A 25,034-nucleotide genomic window follows, 5' to 3' on the forward strand; every position below is an offset into this window, starting at 1 on the left:
GCTTAATATCTGTAGCGGAAATAATTTGTTAAAGCAGAGAATAGTTGGTATATGAAAAGTACATATTTATATTTATGCATTATAAGTATGCATACGTTTCAAATTCGCGCACTTTTGCATGCGCGTGCGGCCACAGAGCTGACAGAGCATGCGCATGTGGCCGCGGGGCATATTCATGGTCGCTACGTCACGTCGGTATGACAGGATTCTTAACCTGAGAGTCGTCAACTTTAACGCTAAATATCTCGCTTCGCATGGCAGACCGCCGCATTTTGCTGCCAGATTCTTTCGTTTCGTGTCAAAACGCGTCGAATGAGCATAATTTTATTGATATTCGAGGTGCAGCGTGTATTCTAAATAATTACCAAAAATTAAATTTATTATTATATAATTATTGCATTTTTTCTCTTTTATTAAGAATTTTCTGATATTCCAAATTTTGTTATATGGCATTTTTAATATAAAATATAAAATATTTAATAATATTTAATATAAAATAATATTCGACGCTGACTGGCAAAAAAGATTTATTCGTATATCTGTATTGTTAATATTGTTATGCGATAGCTTTATGCTCACCAAAATAAGCAAGTATAAGAAAGAAAGAAGCGTCAGAGTCAGAGGATCACCACTACCCTGTTCGATCATCGATGTCAAGCGACAAGGCGCCGGTATACTATTTGGATGGGTGACCGGTTGAGAGAGCGGATTTCTTCGGACAAACGCGCGACGGCTATACGCACATATACGGCTTAAGGTGATCCTAAAGCCAAATTACCGACAATTGCAGGGAAGGGTCTAGCTTTGCGTAGACTGCACAGAACTTAATTTTTTTTTACACAATTGAAGTATGCACGAAAACACATCGCGCGAGTGTTGATTTCAAGACAAAAATCGAAAAAAATTACAAAAATACATTTCATAAAAAATGTATTTCACAAAAATAAATTTCATAAAATGTATTTCATAAAAAATGTATTTTTGTAATTTTTTTCGATTTTTGTCTTGAAATCAACACTCGCGCGATGTGTTTTCGTGCATACTTCAATTGTGAAAAAAAAATTAAGTTCTGTGCAGTCTACGCAAAGCTAGACCCTTCCCTGCAATTGTCGGTAATTTGGCTTTAGGATCACCTTAATATATTTTTTTTTGTTTCGGTAATAAAATATTTTATTTTTTACATATCAACAAATAGTTTTTGCGTCAGTAAGAAAATTTTGTTTGCTAATACGAAACATTTTTTTAGTGTAAAATGTATTTAAAACATCTCTGAAGTGTTTCCGCAATATTTCGTAGATATATTTGAGAAATACTTCATAACATTGCCGAAATCTTTCAGCATGGTCGCATTTAAAATAATTGCGGACATTGAAACATTGCCGAAATGATGTAGAAACGGTCGTGAAAAATTTCTGAAATATTAATGAAAGATGTAATATTTCAAATGAAATTTTGCAGAAATGCCTTTGAAATATTACATGCCGAGTGGGTTGGTATACATAGCACCTTGACATTTATGCAATGACGTAGTTAGTTGTTCTTCCTGTTGAATTGACATCGCTTGACAATTGACAATGATTTTACATATGCATCAGATATCAAAGTTTAGCGGATATTATCCATATTGTGAATGCGTAAATGCGTGAATACATTATATGCAAAGTAGGGTTAGATTCCGATAACTTTGGGGCCTGTTTCTGACGATGGTTTCTGGTAGTACTTTTAACGCTAAACAAAAAATTATATAGGTCTTATAGGGCTAACCGCTCTGGTTTTCGAGATATACAGTGTTAAAGTTGGTAAAACTTTAGATTAAGGTCGACCTCACCGATTTCAATGACCTTGATAGGGGGAAGTGGGGCACATTGATACGATTTTTTTCAAGAGTTATATAAATAACTTTGCAGATAGATTAAGATAAATGTAATAGGTTAAATTTAAAGGCTTGTCCTTCTACTTACGTGTTTTGATTGCCTTTTTGCTGTCGGTTAATAATAAGAAATGTTATAACATTTTTTGTAAAAAATGAAATTCGTATCAATGTGCCTCATATGCGGGGTACAATGATACGGGCATGGGGCACTGATTCTCAGTGATCTATATTAATATTATTCAGAAATAAATTGGATTATTATTAAAACAAGCTATGTTTATTGTATATAGAGATATAGAGATATTTATTTATACGGAATTAACAATTTTACGGCATCTTCATCAATATAGACCCTATCGGTCTTTTTTTGGTACGTTCTTACCATTTTCGTCTAAAATAAAATAAAAATATCTTACTTAATACTATAAACTACATAGATACATATTGATATGTATCAAAGTGCTCCACGAGTCAGTGTACGAATCTGCCCCACAGCGTCATACATAATAAAATATATTCTCAGCCGAAAATAATACAAAGTCATGTCAATATTTTCGACAAATTAGTAAGAGATATACTGTTTCTTACTTTTGACGAAATATTTATTTAGTATTAATCAGATTAATGTGAAAAATCACGCTTCAAAGACTTTTGAAAATATTTACCTGAGAGTACGCAAAACACGTTTATACCTGTCATTCATCAAGTGGCTACTGCTCGCGTACGAAATTTGGTTAGGTTATTCGTGTATCATAACGCCATATATGCATGAATACGTGACCTTCTTAGATGTTTCTCATGCAGAGATATGATGACTGTATCAATGGTCACCATTTCCCCCTATATGTTGTCGATATGAAACGAGGTGCTACATAGGTTTACAACTTTTCACGCGTGGAAAGCCGACGCATGTACTTTGAAAGCACATTATGTGTCTACTTTAACAATAGTGGAGCCCCCTGCAGGGGGGGCGGAACCTACTGCCTCCATGCGCTTCACGCATACACTTTCCACGCGAAAAGAGGTGCCACATGGGTTTATAACTTTTTACGCGTGAGTCCCTCTCCCGCCCTGCTATATTTTTCAAACTTTTTTTGTTAATAACTTTTTAATAAGCAACGAGCGACGATTAAGTTATAATTAAGAAAAAGTTACTCAGAATTATGTCTTTGACAACTTATATCAAGGTCATTGAAATCGGTCTAAAGTTTTACCAACTTTAACACACTGTATATCTCGAAAACCAGAGCGGTTAGCCCTATAAGACCTATATAATTTTTTGTTCAGCGTTAAAAGTACTACCAGAAACCATCGTCAAATTAAGGCGCCAAAGTTATCGGAATCTTGCCCAAAGTAGACTTGACAATGTCTAAAATTAAAATCAAAACTCATTTATACATATACTGCACGTGTGAATTATGTATATGTGTCTAAATAAAATATGATTTTTCATTATTCCTTATTACACATGCATGCACATATAAATACCTATATAATACAAGAATTAATTTTGTCTCTTATAAAAACAAATCTGAACAAGGATATTCCAATGTGTTAGGTTAGTACACGATGGCATGCGCAAAATACGATGCAAAATATATTATAATATATTTATATTAAAATAAATGGATAAGTAATTAAGAACTCGATAATGAAATTAACAAGTAGCAAGTAAAAAGATTTGGAAATGCAACACGATTAACAGTGCGTAAGTTAACGTTATATCAAACTTTAATAACTAATAAGATATATAATTATAATACATCGGACGTTTCGGTTCTGTTTTGAGTCGTCTTCGGCGATGTGCTAACAGTCGAAATCAAAGAATAATCAGCAGTAAAACTTTCCACGAAAAAATTTAAGTGAAACTTGATTAATAATCATAGTTTGTGATATGATCGAAACAGAAATAACAGTCAGGACAAAGAGAAGTAAAGTCACACACTCACCAGAGTTCAGAGAACGCGAGAATAAAAAACGTATATTCGTAACTTCGTATCTTTGAATTAGTTTTAAAGTTTAGTTTATTCCATTTAGGCTATAACTTATGAGTTAATATATTGAATATTCAATTAGTGAAAAGAATCCAAATAAAATCAAAATTAGGACAAATGCAATGCGTGCGTGTATGCGTGCAAGTTTCGTACAATAAGTAGATTTACGCTTGCCAGCACATATTCTATCAGCTTGTATATCTCTATTTAAATTGAAAATAATTGATGTAAAATATATAAAGAAAACATTTTCTTTCAATAAACTTAGAATGTTCTAACTATATATTAGTTCATACACTTACGTGAAGATATTTTGTATAATAATATAAATAATAATTATATCTTACATATCAGATATTAAAATAACAATTGTTTTACTTTTTTAATTAAATTATTTCACAACATATCTAAAACTCACACAATAATAATACTCACAAACATAAAATGATAACACATATAGTAATTTTTTGATATTCTCTTTCTGAATTTATTCTGTTACTACGTATTGGCAAACTCCTCAATAATTTCCACGATTGTGTGGTAAATATTATATATCGTAACGGAAGCGTCAGCTATTCAAATATTTACAATTTTAATCGGCTTCATCATTATCATGTATGTAGAAGTAGAATATACATATAACACAGAAACAATAAATAGAGGTTCGAAGATATGATTTAGTCGACTTCACTCTTGACTGTCTCAATTGCCACGGTGCTTCCACTTCCTACTGGTACGTATATGTAATATTAAATTGTATTTGATTCTTTTCTTTATTTTACATTTATGTCTGTTTTCTCAAAAAATAAATAATGACATTTTGTTGTAGAATTTGTCTGTTTCGAAAAAATAAAGATACTATGAATCGACCAAACTCGTATATCAGCGTCGATGCTGAAGAAGAAATCGTAATCTCTGGTATTGCTGGCCGATTTCCTAATAGCGACAATTTAAAAGAATTTCAAGAAAATCTGTTTAACAAGGCGGATCTTGGTTCGAGCGATCATGGACGGTGGAATGATGGTAATAATTTTTTTTAACATTTGATTACACAATATGATAAGAATTTGTTCAAATTTATGGAGGATATTCGTCTATATGGGAATCTGTCGTCCCATGCCAAAGTTGAAGACAATTGTCTGCATGGTTGTCGAGTAATTAATTTATTGAAGATAAACTCTTATCTCTCTCTTATACACAGGCGACATAGCAAAAATGTTACGACACCTGTAATGTAACTCTCGAAAGTCTATTAAAAATGACAAGAATTTAATAAGAATAGATGCAAAAAATTCTTAACATATTTAGGAAAGACTTTTACGAAGACTGATAGTTATCAAGAAATTGTAAAAATAAAACAGCGTATTGCCAAATTTTAACGTATTTTGATTTTAATTAAATTGTACAAACAACGATTTAAAACCTTAAGAAACAGCTAATTAAATGCATTCCACACATTTATTTGCTAAAACTCGTTTATTTCACGCGTCGAAAAATTTGATTATTTAGAGTTGGCAATCGTCCCCTCTCGCCGCCTGCCCCGCAATATGACGGCAACCAACCTCCTTAAGATATACTTTCAAAACTTATTAGGAAAAATATTTGTTTTATATTATCGTATATATTAATCGTAATTAATGATTTGCAATATCTAATCCAATAATTTTTAAAAACGATATCAGAATCCAAGAAAATTGTGTAATCCTATACATATACATATATAACGAAAACAATCCTCGTAATTTATGTCGAAAATTATAAATTATCTTTCACTAATTCAAACATTTTTATGGCTTCGTTATTTCTAATATCATAATTGAAAACGATATCCAGATGCATATTATAAATTTTTAAAAACATTATTATTTTTTATGTAGAAATCTCTATATATATATAAATGAATGTATGTTTGTAAGTTTGTCCGCTATGCAAATCTACAGTTTTCAACCAAATTTTGAAGAATTGTATATGAAACAGGGGTAGAATTTTCCGGGGAGTGCTATAGAGTGTATAGTTTTTCGTTACCGATCTTTTTGGGAACTGGTATCAGAAATTTTTCCAATTTTTGGGAAATAATTGACCGAATTTTAAAGAATTGTATATAAAATGCAGGTAGAATTTCCCGGTGAGTGCCATAAAGTGTATAATTTTTCGTTACCGATCTTTTTGGAAATCGGTTACAATTCAAATTTTTTAGAAAATAATTGAGTGAATCTCAAAGAATTGTATACGACGGAATTGAATTTCAGTCGATAAAAAAAGTGATATTCTTCAATTTATAGTATTTTTGTGAAATGGTGTGTATGTATGTTTGCTTAATTGAATTATATATGAAACAGGGTAGATATATGTTTAAGAAGATATCCCGCATTCATGAAAATAATAGAGAGGGTAGAATTTTCTGGGGATAGCAATGATGTGTATTATTTTTTTTGTTAGCGATTTTCTGGAAATCGGTTCCGAAATTTTTCGGGAAATATACGTAATTTTTAGGGTTCCTTAAAAAAAAAAAAAAAAAAGTTTGATCACGAACTACTTATTCGTTAATGGACCGAATCTTAAAGAATTATATACTTATGAAACAGGGGTAGAATTTTCTAGGAATGGCAATGATGTGTATTATTTTTTGTTACCGATTTTTAAACCAAATCTTAAAGAATAATTTTTGAAAATCGGTTCCAAAATTTTTCGGGAAATATACATAATTTTTATAGTTCCTTTTTTCAAAAAAAAGTTTTATTTTTAACAAAAAATGTTATTTTGGGAAATCGGTTTTGGGAAACCGCGCGGTTCCAAAATTTTTTTTGGAGGTAAATATTATTATTCGTGGAAAAAACATCGTCTACTGTCTAATAAATTACCCCATAGAAAGTTTTGGGAAGGGGTCGAAGCGAGGGAAAAATGTCTGCTGGAAAAGAATGTTTATTAGCATCAGGTGCGTTTAAAATTTGATGATCAATTTAATTTGTGATATTATTATTCTACTCTCACAGTTTTCAAATTAGAACAACCAAATTTGGTATACTATCTCATGATACTCTTACTTAGACCGTAGGGTTTTGGGAAGGGCCCTGAGCCCGGGGACAAAGGGCCCTCATACAAAGTTGTTTAAAAAAAGTCTTTTAAAAAATAAATTTGTTTGGGGGTAAATATTACTATTCGGGGAAAAGAAGGAAGAGCTTTTGAGCCCGCGCGAAGCGCGGGCGAAAAAGCTATAAGTATATATATTATACTGGTCAACAAAATCTTATCGTTTTCAGATTGTTTTTAAGGGAATAGGTATTTTTTACTAATTTGGTTCCGCTGAACAAGAAGCTGGCCTTGAAAATACTAAATTGGCTCTGGTTTTTTAAATAAACGGGGTCAAAAGTGTCAAAAAACGTGTTTTTGGACAGTTTTGAACATCTGTAGAAAAACAACGGGAGCACCGTATTTCTTAAAAAAATAGAGCCAATTCATTATTTTCGTTTTCAGATTCGGATTCTACGGAAAAAAATCTATCAGAATCAGTTGCCATTGGCCCGACAAAAAATCCGTGTTTCTCAGTGTTATATAAATATTCTTATAAAATATATGACCTCATTTTCGCATTTTATGAACTGATGGGTGATTTAATTTACATCTCTTGTCGTTGAAGTTTTGACTGTCATTTCTATTTCGATTATATTATAAACTATGATATTATAGGATAGACTACGATCCTTCGCACAAGACTCTCGTCTGGTAACGTAACGTAACATAACGTGAGTCAATGCACAAGAAACGTACAACGCCGCACTGAGAAACCCATTTCGTTGAATCAACTAAATCCTTGTTTGGATATGGGCAAACAAATTCTTTAGTTAATATAAGAAAAATTTGGTTCACATAACAAAAAATTTAGTCATGTTAAAAAATTTTTGTCATGTTAACCAAATTTTTTGTTATGTGAACCAAATTTTTGTTATATTAACTAAAGAATTTGTTTGCCTATATCCAAACAAGGATTTAGTTGATTCAACGAAATGGGTTCTCAGTGCGTAATTGATACGTTTCTTGTGCGTTGATCCATGTTACGTTACGCTACGTTACAATACGAGAGTCTTGTGCAGAGGCTCTAAGTTTTACTTAAATTTTCTCGCAGATTATACTACTTTTAGACCACCCAATTTTGAAATTATTTTTCGTTGGAGAGTATGAGATTATTTTGATTCAGTTGGCACCGCTGAAGATCTGACTATTCAAAACAAAGCCGAAATGTCCCATGTATTGTTATATATTAGTTATTATAACGTTGACTTACGTTAACGTACGCTTTGTCAACCGCATTGAACTGTCAAAGCCTCCTTTTACTTGTTACTTTTTAATATACTTATTTCTTATATAGCTTATAATATGCCCCATCGAATCGGTAAAGTCAACAATATCGAGAAATTCGATTCAGAATTTTTCAATATACCCGCAACAGAAGCTCATATAATGGATCCTCTGATTAGAATGTTACTCGAGCATACTTACGAAGCAATTATCGATGCGGGTATAAATCCAAAAGAATTACGGGGAACAAGAACGAGTGTTCTTACAGCAATTTCTATATCTGAGACACAATCGTATTTTTCTTTTAAACCTAAAGTGAGATATGTTCAATTATTATATATAATTATATATAATTAATAGAAATTTATTTAAAGAAATAATAACTATATGTAAAAGTCTTGTTGCAAATATGAAAATCTGTCTTATTGCTATGTAAAATATAGAAAAATTGTACAATGGTTTTAATAGTTTTAAAAATATACATTTAACTTATTATTTATACATTTTAATACTCTAAGTATATTCAGAAACATGTATTGTGATTAGTTTTATGGATTACCTATGATTGCATGCAACATTTCTCTCATGGCCAATCAAATTTCTTACTGGCTCGGCGTTATTGGACCATCGCATAATATTGAAAGTGCATGCAGTTCAAGTAACGTTGCTGTAGTGAAAGCTTACGAGCTGATTCGGTCCGGAGAGTGCGACGCGGCCATTATCGCTTCCGCCAATCTATGCCTCCATCCTCATGTACAATTTCAATTTTACCATCTAGGTATGTATTTATTATATCTTATTATATTGTATATTGTATATTGATCATAAACATTTTTTGATATGTTTATTTATATCTCATTTATTTCCATCTTTACGAAAATTTCAGATTTTAAATAATCATTGATTCAGATAATCATTGATCATATGTCGTTCTTGTTATATTAATACGATATATCTGAGCAAATTTCCACGTCAAATCGGACGAGAATGACCTCGTATTTTAAATTGATCGAAATCAACAAACTCTTGTTGTGTGTGAATTATATTAAGATTATATTAAGATTATGTTATTATTTTACGTTTTTGTTTATCCAATAACGTGCTCTGTGAAACAATCGCACTCTTTGTCTATAATGTTCCATGCTTCCTTTCTATCCTTACATTTAGATATTGAATCGAAGCTTGAAGAACAAGATTTAATAACATGAATTAATTTCCTTCTAGGGGTTCTATCTTCTGATGGTTATTGTAAACCCTTTGACGAGGAAGGCACTGGATATATGCGTAGCGATACAGTCGCGGTAGTATATCTGCAAAAGGCAAAAAATGCAAGAAGAATATATGCAACCCTCGTACACGGTAAAGTAAATTGCGATGGTTTTAAAGAAGAAGGTATTACCTTTCCATCGGTCGAAAAGCAAAAAATATTATTGGATGAATTTTATAAGGAATGTATGATCTCACCTAATGAGTTATCTTACATGGAAGCTCATGCAACTGGTACTCTTGCCGGTGATCCCGTAGAAGTTATGGCCATTGACCAGACTTTATGCGCTAAAAGAAACACTCCTTTATTAATGGGCTCGGTAAAATCAAATATTGGACATTCCGAACCCGCCAGTGGCCTTTGTCAAATCGCAAAGGTACATTTGTAATAAAATGATTTAACACTGACTTTGCTTAATATGTGATTATAGCAATTTATATTTTTTTATATTGTTACAATTATAATACATATGTATATAATACATTTATATAAAATAATTACTTTAATTACTGTTAATAAAAAGATGTGATTTCTTAAAGGTATTATTAGCAATGGAAACTGGTATAATTACCCCTACTATACACTTCAAGCGTCCGCGAAGAGAGTTAACTGCTATTATCGAAGGAAGAATAAAGATCGTCATTGAACCAACAGAATGGGAGGGTGGTTATGTAGGTATCAATTCTTTTGGGTTTGGAGGGGCTAATGGCCACATATTATTAAAATCAAATCCTAAACAAAAAATTAACAATGGAGCTCCAAATGATGATTTACCTAGGCTTGTAGCTGTGTCTGGACGTACGGAAGAAGCAGTTAAAATCATCTTAGATGATGTAAGCAAATATTATAATGGCTTATTTCATTTATTTCAGAAATAATTTTTGACATTAGCTTTGTATTATCATATAAATATAACAAACTTAACAATTAAATATACATACGTGTATTTATATAGTGTCTAAAAAGATATTTGCGTACATAATTGCTTTCAAATTATTTCGAATTGGTACAAAAAAGAAAAGTCAATGTATTAAATATATATTTATTTAATATATTAAGTAATAATAATGCATTTAATAATTGCTAAAGTAAAACACTGTAAAATAAGATATTATTATCGTTTTTTTTTATGTAAAATTATTCCAAGAATTATAGGATGTACATTCTTGTCACTGAATGCAGGTGCGAAATCGACCAATAGATGCTGAGTTTACATCTCTGATACATCATATTCATAATGATGATATAGAAGGTCATCCTTATAGAGGATACATGATAACTGGGTCTAAAATATCTCATAATACAATTAATAAAATAGAACATACTCCATATATCAGAAGACCGATTTGTTTTATATTTTCTGGATTAGGATCTCAATGGTTTAGGATGAGTAAGTAAATATATTATCAATAAAATTCAGAGTTGAGCGACCCAACTGGCCAATTTCCATTTATTAAACTCACGACGTTTCGACCATCATTTGGTCCTTCTCAAGTGAGATGTTATACATAATTACGCAACAATAAATCATGCATCGCAAGATGTTGTGTCCAAGCTACATCGTGCGAACGCCACGAAATAAGGTGCGTCAACAAAATAAAATAATAAACTCATGAAAGTCGCAATGTAAAATTTGAAGAAAATTACACAGCCCATTTTCTCCACTAGCTCCGTTCCGTGCCAAGTTCAAAGTCACAACGTCGTGAGTTTAATAAATGGAAATTGGCCAGTTGGGTCGCTCAACTCTGAATTTTATTGTTATCTACACACTGGCGGATTCAATAATTTACCCCATTGTTTAAATATATTAGTATAAAATATTTTAAATGTACATTCAACAAAGAAAAATTTTAAGTTATAGGATATATAACTATACAGAACGTACAAATATGGAGAGTTACGATCATGATCATAACATATTCTTATCTAGTATGTTATCAAACTTATAATAATATATACATAAAAGTTTGATTTATTACTTACTATTTATTAAGAACTTAATTTATTACAGTTAACAAATACAATTAAATTTTATCCTACAACAAATATTACAATATAGGAAGAGGCTAGAGTTTCTTACGTACCCTTACCGATAACTAAAAAAATCTAATTATCATCTAAATACGCAGATGCATGTACATATCTGTATATTGAAATTTAGAAACTTTATTAAAATTTTAATAGGTCGCGCTCTAATGAAATTCCCAGTGTTTGCCAAGGCCATCCAGAAATGCGATACCATTTTAAAACCTTATGGCATACTACTTACAAATATTTTAACAAGTGATAATAAAAATATTTTTGACAATATCATTAATTTTTTATTGGGTCTTATTGGACTACAGGTAAGAAAAAAAAACTTTTTGTTTGGCCTTCATAAATTATACTATATATATATATATATATAGTAATTTTTTTTTATTATCTTTATAATATATGGCATATATATATATATATATATATATATATATATATATATACCATATATTATAAAAATAATTAAAAACAAATTACTTTATAATTACTTCACAATTCTAATCTTTATTTGAACCAAATGGGAAGCTATTTCTTTTATATGTATCGCAGATTGGATTAGTTGATCTTTTAACATCTATTGGTGTAGTCCCCGATTTTATAATCGGTCACTCCATTGGTGAACTAATCTGTGGATATGCCGATGGATGTTTAACGGCCGAAGAAACGATTCTGTCGACATATTTCATCGGTTTAGCCCTTCACGAGTCGAAAATAATTAATGGCTCCATGGCTGAAATTAATCTCGACCTTGAAACCTTAAAAGTTATGTGTCCTTCGGATATCGATATAGCTTGTTACAATAGTTCTTCTAATTTTATTGTAAGTGGACCAACGAATTCTATAAAAACATTCCTCACTAAATTGCAGGTATATATTAATGCTTATATAAACAATATAATCTTTCTTCTATCTAGTTTCTTTATTTGTTTTGTTAAAACAAGTAATTAATATAATACTTATGATTTCATTCATTCTTTTAGGCGAATAGTATATCTATAAAAGAAATTTCTTGTGGTTATATACCTTTTCATAGTCGTTACATTAAACCCGCTGTAGCTAAGTCTGAAGAATACTTGAACCAAACATTACCACAAAAAAAGTTTCACAGCTCAAGGTGGCTGACAACATCCTCTTACGAGTACTCCAATACTATACCTTTATGTTCAAAATATTATACAAATCACTTGTTGTCTCCGGTGTTATTCGCAAAGACGATACGTTCAGTTCCAAAAGATACAGTGACGATTGAAATATCTCCTCAGAATATTCTTCAACACATTTTAAATAATTATTTATACTCTACAGTTACAAACGTAGCGCTATATGAACGAACCGAGGATCATAATAATGAGATATTTTTAGAATCAATCGGAAAACTTTATAACGCAGGATTGCAGCCACAGATTGCAAATCTTTATCCGACAGTGGAATTTCCTGTAAGCCGCGGTACCCCAATGATTTCTCCTCTCATAAGGTATGCATATTTTTCGTTTAGGCACAAATGGACAAATTATCGAAAAACAAACACTTTCATAAATTTTGAAATATTTAGGTGAAATAGTCAGAAGAGAACATGTTCAATATAATAGCGAATTGGAACTTTGAACTCTTTTTCAAACTTAGTTAGTTTTATCATCTAATTTCAAAATCACATCTCTGTATTTTGAAGACATTCTATCACCTTACTTATCTGAAAGATAAATGTATTCTTATACATATGTTAATCCTTTTATGCCTATTATAAAGAGCAGATAACAGTGATTTCTTAGAATCTGTGCTTCAATTTTACATCAAATCTTGAATTGAGTAATTTCTACAATAATTCGTTTACACGAAGATCATATAATAATTTTTAATGACGTTTGCAGATGGGATCATTTAGAAAATTTGTTTGTAATGCGAGCTTGTCAAAAAATGATAATTGACAAAAAGGAAATAGTTGTTAGTATTAGTACATCTAATGAAGAATTTGCGTATTTAACAGGCCATGTTGTTAATGAAAAGAATTTATTTCCTGCTATGGGATATCTTTTTTATATCTGGGAAATGATCGCATCATTAAAAAACCAAGAATATATCAATACACCAGTTGTATTTGAAGACGTTAATTTTATTCGTGCTACAGTGCTATCACAACAAAATGAGATCGAATTAACTTTCTCGATCCAAGAAGGTAATATTATTACGTAAACAATTAATTTTCTAGCGTGAGTTTTTTATTCTTTAATTAGATTTTAAAGCTTATGCTGCTTTTATGGCGCAATATATACTATAATTAAAATGTAAAAAATATACAGAGAAAATATATGAGAATAACTAATCTTAGCGCGGAATCTTCTTTCTTTTCACAAGTCAATTGCTTTTGTAAGGTCCAGCTCCATATTGACATATTTATATTAATTTTGATTTCTTATAAAATTATATTACGTTTAATGAATTTACACCTATATCTAGGTAGCAATAGGTTTGAAATAATCGAAGGAGATAATACTATTGTTACTGGAACAGTACGAATTCCAACCAATGTTGAAAATGAAAAAATATCAGCTAATCTTGCTAAATGTATCGATGGTGAAGAAGAAATGAGTACAAAAGACATCTACAAGGAATTAAGACTTCGCGGTTATCAATATGCTGGCGCATTTCGTGGATTAAAAAGCGCATCGGTTACTGGATCAAACGGCCATATCGCATGGACATGTAATTGGGTGGCATTTATGGACAGTATGTTACAGATGATGATTTTAGGACAGAACTCAAGAAGCCTTTATGTTCCAACAAGAATTCGCAAACTGACTATCGATCCGAAATATCACATACAGATAATTCAGGATTATTCACTTGAAGATAGACGTAAGTAAAATAAATGATACAATGCGGCCAATTGCCTGACAAATAAATTTCATTCGTTACGTTGCAGAATTCTCTGTTCGTCGTTACAAGTCTTTAGACGCTATAATATCTGGAGGAATAGAAATTTGTGGCACTGTGGCTACACCTATATCTCGCCGACAAAAAGTAGTTAATACCGTTCTTGAAGAATACAAATTTGTTGCTCATCGTGATTTAGGTACAATGTCGTTGCAAGATGCAATAAGAATGTCGACGCACATTGCACTCGAATGTTGCAATATAATAAATGTTAAAATTATCGAATTTATCGATGATAGTGACAAAGTGGTACCAGAAGATTTAAATTCTCCAGTTATTAGTGAAATCTTAAATGATTTACCGCAGATTCGACACCACACTAAACTCGTGAAGACCCATGAGAAATTCCCAAATATTTCTTTTCCCGGCAACGTTTCTACAACGGAAATTACTAAGTTGTCGAAGGACGAGAATTGTTTGATGGTCCTTGGTTTCGATATTTTGACAAAAAATAGTAAAAAATTATATAGACAGTTGCTGTCTCTGTTAATGCCACAGGGTTTTCTACTGACTTTGGAGGAATCCGGTGCGGTCTACGATTATTCATGTCTGAAAACGTATGAGTTGGATATCATACTGGAAAAACAAATAAATGACAAGAAGCTTTTGTTATTAAGAAAAACGCGAAATATTGCGAGAAATCCGCGGATTGTACATGTAAACAATTACGAATTTTCATGGGTAGATAAACTGAAATCAATCATGAATGTGCAAAGCGAGACTGGTGTAGATACGGAGATAATTCTCGTGTCGGAAGAAGACTTCGAATGCGGGCTACTCGGTTTTATTAATTGTTTGCGAAAAGAACCAGGCGGCGAAATAATTAGAAGCGTATTTATTCAAGATGACAAAGCGCCTACATTTTCTTTGCAAGAACCGTTGTACACGATGCAGCTACAGTTGGACTTACCCATCAATGTTATACGTTCCGGTAACGTTTGGGGATCATACAGGCATTTACCATTACCATCACTGGAACCAAAACTCGTAGACAGCGCTTACGTTAAACAGACGGTGCGTCAAAAAATTCTATTGTAAATTTTATTATTAGATTGTAAATATTTATGTTTTTTTGTAATAGGTGCAAGGAGATTTGAGTACTCTCTGCTGGGTACAGAAGAGAATGTCTTTCTACATTAAGCGTGAAGATTTCGTTAATGTAATTTATGCACCTCTCAACTTCAAAGATATTATGTTGGCTACTGGTAGAATTACTGCCGAATCTATCGGATTATTTGAACGCAGTTATTTAGATAGTCCCATTGGCTTGGAATTTGTTGGGTTTGATACGCGTAGACGCAGAATAATGGGAATGTGCTTAAACGGGTAAAATGTCTCTATCAATAATCACTCAATGAAGAAGACTATTTACGTTTATTAGCATTTTTAATTTAATATTTAATATAAATCTCGATTTTATCTTGTGAATTAAATATAACGCCTTACCGTACTACATGCTGTAAAGATATGTAGAAATTATAAAATAAGTATGAAGAAACAACATGAATAGTTGTTTTTCAAGACCCTTAAAAAATTGACAAATTATTAGAAGAATAGAATCCGATAAATGTGGCACTTACAAAATTTCAGAAATTCTTAAAACTTTAAATATGAACTACAAAAGACAAGACGTTCTATATATAGAAAACATGATTACTACATAACTTTTACGAGACATACGCACACAAATTATATACTTTTAAAAATTACTATGTTTAGAGGAATGACAAACATTTGCGTGCCCGACGAATACCTCAGTTGGAATGTACCCGATGAATGGACAATGGAAGATGCAGCAACGGTTCCGTGTGTGTACATCACGTGCTATGACGCTTTGTATATAAAGGGTAAAATGAAAAAAGGAGACAAAATCTTGATCCATTCGGGTACTGGTGGCGTTGGTCAAGCTGCGATCCATCTTGCCCTTCATGAAGGTTGTGAAGTGTTTACGACAGTTGGAACTGTCGAGAAACGACAGTTTATGAAAGAGACGTTTCCCTCTATTCCCGAAGATCATATCGGAAACTCCCGAGATACAAGCTTTGAACAAATGATTATACAGCGTACAGGAGGTCGTGGAGTGGATATCGTATTAAATTCCTTAGCCGAAGAGAAATTGCAAGCATCTGTTCGTTGTTTAGCAAATGGTGGTCGTTTTCTGGAAATTGGAAAATTCGATATGATTTCCAATAATTCCTTAGATATATCTATCTTTTCCAAAGGTATCAGTTTTCATGGTGTTTTATTAGATAAATTATTAATAAGTTCATCAAGTTTAGAACGAAAGATAACGTTGTCGAAGAAAATAGCAGAAGGTTTAAAAAATGGCGCTATTAAACCACTGTGTAGAAAAGTCTTTAATAAGAATGAGATAGAGTCTGCCTTTAGATATATGGCCGCTGGAAAACATATTGGCAAGGTAAGATTATTTAATTATATATCTATACAGAAATATGTAATTATGATGCAAATATTCTATCTTGTTTAATTAGAGATATTCCTTTTCTTTAACTGCTGTAAAGATAGCAAAATGTAAGCTTTGTTAAATTATGTTCTCAGTCAAGAAACTTTTTTTATTTATATATAAGAATAACCTTAATTATTTACTTTTTATAATAGTCAATCACATCAAACAAATATTTTATATGTATATAATACAATGACTATAAGTAGAGTTGATATGATTTTTGCTTACAAGTGTGCAAGCAGTCTTACCGAGGACATTACTGATTTAATTTGTCTATTAGAATTTAGTTAAGGACATTGGTATTATCCTTACTCAGTGCCATGAACATTATTAAACATTTTTATTTTATACTTAGATACCTATATTAATTACTTTTTAGAACATTAAAAACATTTGTAGGAAAAAGACGATCAATGTCCATCCGGTCTAATATCGAGAAAAACGTAATTTTAAATTTCGGATATCTTAGGAAACTATTTACAAAAGTACTGGCAGTGAATATCGGAGAATGCATAGTCTTTATTTACCTCGATAGGAAAATTGTGCGCTAGTTCAGAGTTTATCTTTTTTACTCCACATTGGAAGGAAAAAGATAAACTCTGATGAACAAGTGCAGCCAGTTCAGCAATAGAAAACAGACCCAATGATTGCTGTATCTGATTGTTCGTAGATAATAATAAGAGTTCATCAAGAGGAAGAGTCTTTGGATGCTCCACTACTCGCCTATCCACGATATTATTGCCTGGACCACAAATCCTATGTTATTTTGGGTGGACTAGGCGGTTTTGGTTTAGAGCTAGCAGATTGGTTGACTCTTCGAGGTGCAAAAAATCTGGTATTAACATCACGAATCGGGATTAGAACAGGTTATCAGCAATCAAGAGTAAAGCTGTGGCGATCTAACGGTGTGGATGTACAGATTGTTACAGTTGATGATAATTTGAAACATGAAGACTGTGAATCTATATTAAAATTTGCTGAAGAAAAAGCACCAGTGGACGCTATATTTAATCTTGCAGTTGTTTTAAAAGATTGTACATTCCAAAATCAATCACCACAAACGTTCGAGGATTCGTTCAAATCAAAAGCATGGATGACAAAAAAAATGGACAAATTGTCGAGAACGATATGTCCACAACTTCGACATTTTGTCGTTTTTTCCTCCGTGTCATGTGGAAGAGGAAATGCAGGCCAGACAAATTATGGGATGGCTAATTCCGTAATGGAGAGAATCTGTGAGAAAAGGATGGAAGAAGGATTACACGGTTTAGCGATACAGTGGGGTGCTATTGGTGATGTCGGACTCGTGGCAGATATGCAAGAAGAAAATAAGGAATTGGTTATTGGAGGTACATTGCAACAACGAATATCTTCCTGTTTGGATACATTAGAAGTATTTCTGTTACAAGATCGACCTGTCGTAAGCAGTATGGTTGTTGCTGAAAAAGCAAAAATTGGCGGATCAATGAATATTTATGAAACAGTTGCTCATATGATGGGTAAGCAGTTTTATACAAAGCTAAACAAAGAAATATACTAAATACATATAATGCCATGAAATAAGAGTGAAATCAAAATGTTATTCCAAGTATATTTATTGGAATAAGTAGGTAATATCTCAAAAAATATATTTTTGCACTAAATGAAATTTACAGGAATGCTTATAATATTTGGAAAACTATCTCTCACAATTGCAGTAGACTTAACCCTTTAAGTCTCTACGTGTTTCTCTCATTTAAATTATTATTGTATAACTTGGGTTTTAATCAAAATTTTTAGATCGCAATTGATATTTAGAAGAAAAAAGAGTTGTTTTTTCCGAAAATCTAGTCAGCCATAAAGTGGGATATCTGAAAGAAAGAAAGAGAAATAATTGCTTGATAAGGACCCAAACCTGAGGGTCGTAAAGTCATTTTTTATACACTAGTTGCCAATTGTTGTCGAGAATAATAAATATTTTTTGTTTAGAGCACGTTGACTTTTTTAAACAGAAATCGGTTATTAGCAATTTTTCTAATTCTATTAAATTCTTTAGTCTTAAAAAAAAGGATAAAGATATATACTTTATTTACCCCGAGGGGGCCTTAAAGGGCGTTTTGAAGGGACGTACCCAACCCTATTCTATTGCGACCTGATTTCTAGCGTTTCCAACACATCCATTACCACTACTACCACTTCCTTTTTCCTTTGGACCAACGGTTTAACGTCTCTTCCGAAAGACGGAGCCCAGTTTTCCCTCTAGGGATACCTCTTTCCGCTAGATGGGGGGGGGGGGCAGCGTTTGTAAGGCTGAGAAAAATTCTCAGCGGCCTAGCGGGATTCGAACCCGGTTCCCCGGATTACGAATCTGGCGCTCTACCCACTAGACCAGCCGTCTCCCCTATATTCTTTAGTCTTTTCAACCCATATTTCATATATAATTCTTTAAGATTTAGTTGATTGGAGCTAGCATTATACGCGATCAAAGGTCCATGCACGAGGTATACGAAAACAAAGCTTCCTCTATGAGGAAGCAAAATATAATTATTTTATAATTTTATTATAATTTTATTAGTCTGACATTAATAAGAAGTTATTTAAGACAATTTTCTTTAGAAAATTGTTCCTTTAAACTTTTTGGGGAAAAAACGTTAAGTTTTTTAATAAACTGATAACTTATTAGCTTCTACAATTAAAGCATTTTTATTTACAGAATAGTAGTTGATTAAAGAACTGTTATATACATACTAGCTGGTTACCCGGGCTTCGCCCCGGAGGACATATGTAATAAGACACGCAAATAGTCTCTCTCTCTCTCTCTCTCTCTCTCTCTCTCTCTCTCTCTCTCTCTCTCTCTCTCTCTCTCTCTCTCTCTCTCTCTCTCTCTCTCTCTCTCTCTCTCTCTCTCTCTCTCTCTCTCTCTCTCTCTCTCTCTCTCTCTCTCTCTCTCTCTCTCTCTCTCTCTCTCTCTCTCTCTCTCTCTCTCTCTCTCTCTCTCTCTCTCTCTCCCCCTCCCTCTCTCTCTCTCTCTCTTTCTAAAATGCTATAAATTGAAAAATATTACTTTTTTACCGACTGAAATTCAATTCCGTCGTATACAATTCTTTGAGATTCACTCAATTATTTCCTAAGAAAATTGGAAAAATTTTGTAACCAATTTCCAAAAAGATACCGGTTCCCAAAAAGATCGGTAACGAAAAACTGTACAGTTTGTAACACTCCCCGGGAAATTCTACCCCTGTTTTATATGCAATTATTTAAAATTCGATCAATTATTTCCCGAAAAATTAAAAAAACCGGTTTCCAAAAAATCAGTAACAAAAAACTATACACATAGTGGCACTCCCCGGAAAATTCTACCCCTATTTCACATACTTTTGGTAAAAATTTGATCTGTAATTCTTTGAGATTCGGTGAATTATTTCCCGAAAAATTAGAAAAATTAGAAAAACCGGTTTCCAGAAAATCGGTAACAAAAAACCATACACATAGTGACACTCCCCGGAAAATTCTACCCCTATTTCATATACTTTTGGTAAAAATTCGATTCAGGGGTTTGAGCTGGGCGTTGATGAGTCAGTCAGTGAATGAGTCAGTCAGTCAGGACATCTTCCTTTATATATATAGATAGGCCTAGTTTACACCCACCGTTTGATACGCGTACCAAGTACTATATCTGTATCAAATCCATATTAAATCTATACATGACCGAGCTCTTACATGAGCATTAGTGTAACGAGCCGAAGGTGATCCTTCTGGTTGTCTTAGTTTTGGTGTCAATAAGTACGGTAACAAAGGATATCCGGGATCACACTTGGGTTATACCGGTGCAAATAGAGATTTGATACGAATATAGTACTTGGTAAGCGTACCAAACGGTCGGTGTAAATTAGGTTATAGTCATTTACTTGTCAAAAAATCATTTTTCAATGACATACATTCAATGACATACAGATCATCTGTGTTCGCTAGTTTTGCTCCTTAATTCATTACTTGAAGAATAAACTTTTCCTCGCATGTATCTCTTATATTATTTCAAATTTTTTTTAACGTTTTACGACATTAGAAGATTTCCTAATAATTTAAAAAATTTCAAATAAAATGCATACCAATATGTGCTAATTACAATGTTTCCATTTACTACACTGAGAAAAAAATGTTGTTAATTTGACTAAACTCGTTTAGTTGTAGTGATTTGTTTAATGTAAATATTAATATATTTAAATCAAATATACGTGAGTAATATCAAGAAATATTTTATTTTATTTTATATAATATTTTTTGAATTAACAAATGTTAGCTTGACAGCCCGTGACCGCTGCATTTAGTTGAATCAAATAATATTTCTCTGAATCAACGATTTTTTTTTCTCAGTGTAAGCATTTGTATTGAAATAGCTAAGTGCTTAAAGATATAAAAAAAATGTAACAATTTGATTCTTGATTAAAATTTTTGTATATTCAATTTTAAAAGATTAAATAAATTAATATATAATTGATTTTATTATACAATTCTTATTTTATTTCAAACATAGGATTGAAGAACATAAACGCAATACCATCGAATATGCCATTGGCCGAAATGGGTATGGATTCAATGATGGCAGTAGAAATTAAGCAAAAGTTGGAAAGAGAGTTCGATATTTCCTTGACTGCGCAAGACATTAGAACTCTAAATTTTGCTAAACTTAGACAAATGACAATTACAACCGAACAAGGAAAGATACAAGATACAAATGAAATTGAGCCAAGTAATTTGGAAAGCATTGACATACTGATTCGAAAAATGAAGGATGCAGACATTGTTCCAGATATTCTTGTAGAATTTATTACCAAGAAAGAGGTTGATCGAGGCAATATATTTCTCTTACCAGGAATCGAAGGATGTTCAAGCGTATATAAAACTATGGCATCAGGAATTAAATCTTCGGCAACGTGTTTGCAACATGGTGTACTTAATATTCCTGATGAAAGTCATTCAGTGATGAAATCAGCCGCTTATTTGCTGCCTGTAAGGAGATTAAATTTAATTAAAATATTTATTTTATAATTTTTCGTATTATACCACAGCTTACACATACATTTATATTTATTTTCTTAGTACATATTAAAGAAAATGAAAGATCAAAGGAAATTTCTAATAGTGGGTTATTCGTACGGAACCTTAATTGCCATTGAATTAGCAAGATTATTAGAAGCTAAAGATTTCTCAGGACGGTTAATACTAATAGACGGAGCTCCTGACCAATTGAAAATTTTGGTTAATCAATATTTTCACTGTGCTTCACTAGAAGAGTTACGAAATACAGTTTTACTTGGTTTATTGGGAATGTACGCTACAATTAACAAAGAAGCGGTTAGTAAATTATAAAAAATACATTTTAATTTTTTATTGTAAAAATTATTTATCTAATTTTAATCTTATATAAATTTAAATAAAATGAGGTCGTTCGTTTGTCGTTGTTTAAACGTATAACATATCACGAGTGACAGTTTTACAATATGACTCTCGATATAGAACACTATAAGTCTTCGCATCATAATTCTTATTTTGTTCTTCGACTTTTATACTCGGAGAAATAGGATGTGCGTTCGATTTTAATTGCGATAAAAACTAATGTGATTAATGCGTGCATTTTTCACTTTTATCTTTTTGTTTACCGGTCTTTATATGCTATCTTAACTTTTTACACTAAAAATGATTTGATGGCAGACTAAAACGTATATTAAAGTATTATTGTAATTAAAAATTACAATACGATCACCTTGTTGTGGCTTTTTTATGACGCTTTTTTATGTGGAGATTTAGGAATTTTAATAAAATAAAGAAGGATAACAACAGATTTTACCATCGTTCGAGAATTTAATATATCTTTTGTATTATTGATAAAATGCAGATGTTATTTTAGCATACTTATTATTATTAATCATACAAAATGCAAAATTTTCTTATTTGCAGCTTGCGTTAGAGCTGAATAAATGTAACACGGTGGACGAAAAATTAAAAGTATTTCATGCTTACTTCCCGAAGGATTTAAATGTATTGACCATCGAAAATCAAAAGCTTATATATTTCACAGTTTACAATCATATTGCCGCTGTACAGGATTACGATATTTCATCATTACCTCGCCTTAAATCATCTATAACATTGCTAAAACCCACATTTCCGATTGCCTCTTTTACTGAAGAGGATTATGGTTTACATAAGGTAAATAAATCTATAATTTGGATAGATATTTTTGAAATAAAACTATGATTTTAAAAATAACAAGAAACTTTATAACAAGAAACTTATTTTTAGGTTACCGAAGGTAAAGTGCAAATTCATTATGTGGAAGGTAATCATATCACAATGATGGACAACGACAAAATTATATCAGTTATTAACGAAGAATGGATAGAAGATGATAAGATAGAAGATAATATAATACAATAAATATATATTATATATTGTTGCGCTCGTCGCGAAGCACTCTCTCACGCTCGCACTCTCACGCGCACTCACTCCCGTAACCCGCGGAAATGAAGGAAACACCGTTTAAAAAGGGAACTCGGTTAACGTTTATTAAAGCAGGCTCGATACACAGAGCGTGAACACACGTTCCCGCGGCTCGAGAACAAATCTGACAGGCGATAATCAATCAATACGTGTCCCGTTGTCAAGGGACCGCTTCGCGACTTCTGCGGAATAACCGCTCGCTTCAGGGGCCGTTTCAGCGCGGGCGTAACAATATATATATATATATATATATATATATATATACTTTATCGGGACACGGTAACATTAAAACAAAATATTTTAAAGATATTATGTATCAGGAAATAAGATGTCTTTCTGATAATACGTTATCCTACAATACGTCTTTAAAATTTAAAATAAGCATGTATAAAGAAATATGTACGCTTAAATTTTTGTGTTTAACAATATATTTCGAGAAGTGAAGAATCCAATTAATTTCAGACAATTATGTTTCTTTTATGTCTTAAGAAGGACTATATCATAATTGTCCGGAATCGATTTAATTCTTCTCAAAATATATTGTTAAACACAAAAATTTAAGAGTACATATCTTTTTACATATGGTCATTTTAAGGTTTAAGACGTATGAAACAACCTCTCAAGGATAACGCTTATATTTGATAGTATTCTAAGCAATTATCATATGGAAACGGTAAGATATATGTAAAATGTTTTAGAAAAAACTTTTATGATCTATTTATGTACGTTATAATTGTGTATTTAAATTTTCCAAAAATCTAATAAAAGTCTTCAAAATACTTCCACTATCATTATTATTTTCCTGAAAAAACTATGCCCAGTTTAGGCCCCGAGTGGAACAGTCATGATTCATATATTAATCGATTAATCGATAGAGGGGTACTCACAAAGTACGAAACAAAAAGTTTTAAAATTGCCTAATTGAAGTCTGGTGAGCGTACGGACCTAACCTAAATTATAAATTATTAAAAAATAAAAATGTATTATTATTATTTTAAAGTACTCTTTAAACCATTTAACTTTTGTTTAAAAAATGTTTTTCCATCTTTTATAGTTTCGGAAATATTCGGCCCGAAAGAGAAAAGTCAATTTTTTTCAAAGGGATGTTTCAGCCCCTAAATATGCGTATGGACACGCATAAAAAAATACATGTCCCTTATTTTTGTCTAAAAAACAACTTTTAAAAGCGTTTAAAAACTTTTAACGACTTTTAAAAGCTCATCAAAATCGGAGAGGGACACTCCCGTACCTTTCCTTGTTAGCCGGGTTAATAAACTGTATCAAATACATTCTAGACATATTATTTCAATGTCTTTGGTATAATCCGTTATCGCCGTCACCGTGGAAAGGCCTGGATGCAGAGAAATCAGATCAGACTAGTGGTCCCTTATGAAAAAGTAGTACTGGTTTTAATACTGTAAAAAATATTGGTGAAAGTACTGGAGACATAAATATTCAAAGTACTACTAAATTCGACCATACTGACTTCGTCAGTACTCCTTCCCAGTACTCATCCAATACTCATTCAGTACTCCCTTCAGTACTTCCTCTAGTACTCCCTCCAGTACTCCCTCCAGTACTTTCTCCAATACTCCCCCCAGTACTCCCCCCAGTACTCCCTCCAGTACTCTCCTCAGTATTCCCTCCAGTACTCCCTCCAGTACTCCCTCCAGTACTCTTTTAGTACTT

The 25,034-nt window shown here is 32.0% G+C and overlaps 1 protein-coding gene and 1 long non-coding RNA gene across 2 annotated transcripts; one reads left to right on the forward strand and one right to left on the reverse strand.

Annotated features, from left to right (window-relative positions):
- Nucleotides 1–2,128: 2,128 nt before the first annotated feature.
- LOC139776507 (uncharacterized) lies at nt 2,129–2,913 on the reverse strand. Its single transcript, XR_011719099.1, has 2 exons — nt 2,539–2,913; nt 2,129–2,264 (listed from the first exon to the last, which is right to left on the reverse strand). It is a non-coding gene; the product is annotated as an uncharacterized lncRNA (long non-coding RNA).
- Nucleotides 2,914–4,458: 1,545 nt separating this feature from the next.
- Nucleotides 4,459–24,124, forward strand: LOC139776517 (fatty acid synthase-like). Its single transcript, XM_071713212.1, has 20 exons — nt 4,459–4,600; nt 4,697–4,890; nt 8,234–8,478; nt 8,710–8,941; nt 9,388–9,806; nt 9,970–10,263; nt 10,613–10,820; nt 11,615–11,775; nt 12,017–12,334; nt 12,448–12,941; nt 13,336–13,640; nt 13,922–14,320; nt 14,388–15,412; nt 15,480–15,724; nt 16,118–16,817; nt 17,536–18,364; nt 21,379–21,854; nt 21,945–22,199; nt 22,803–23,054; nt 23,148–24,124. The coding sequence occupies exons 2-20, from the start codon at nt 4,728–4,730 to the stop codon at nt 23,280–23,282; spliced, it is 7,155 nt and encodes a 2,384-aa protein (XP_071569313.1). The 5' UTR covers nt 4,459–4,600; nt 4,697–4,727; the 3' UTR covers nt 23,283–24,124.
- Nucleotides 24,125–25,034: the final 910 nt, after the last annotated feature.

The sequence above is a fragment of the Temnothorax nylanderi genome, unplaced genomic scaffold, assembly GCF_030848795.1.
Source record: "Temnothorax nylanderi isolate EJ_2023f unplaced genomic scaffold, tnyl_v1.0 TNYL_tig0121_pilon, whole genome shotgun sequence".
NCBI classification, from domain to species: Eukaryota; Metazoa; Arthropoda; class Insecta; order Hymenoptera; family Formicidae; genus Temnothorax; species Temnothorax nylanderi.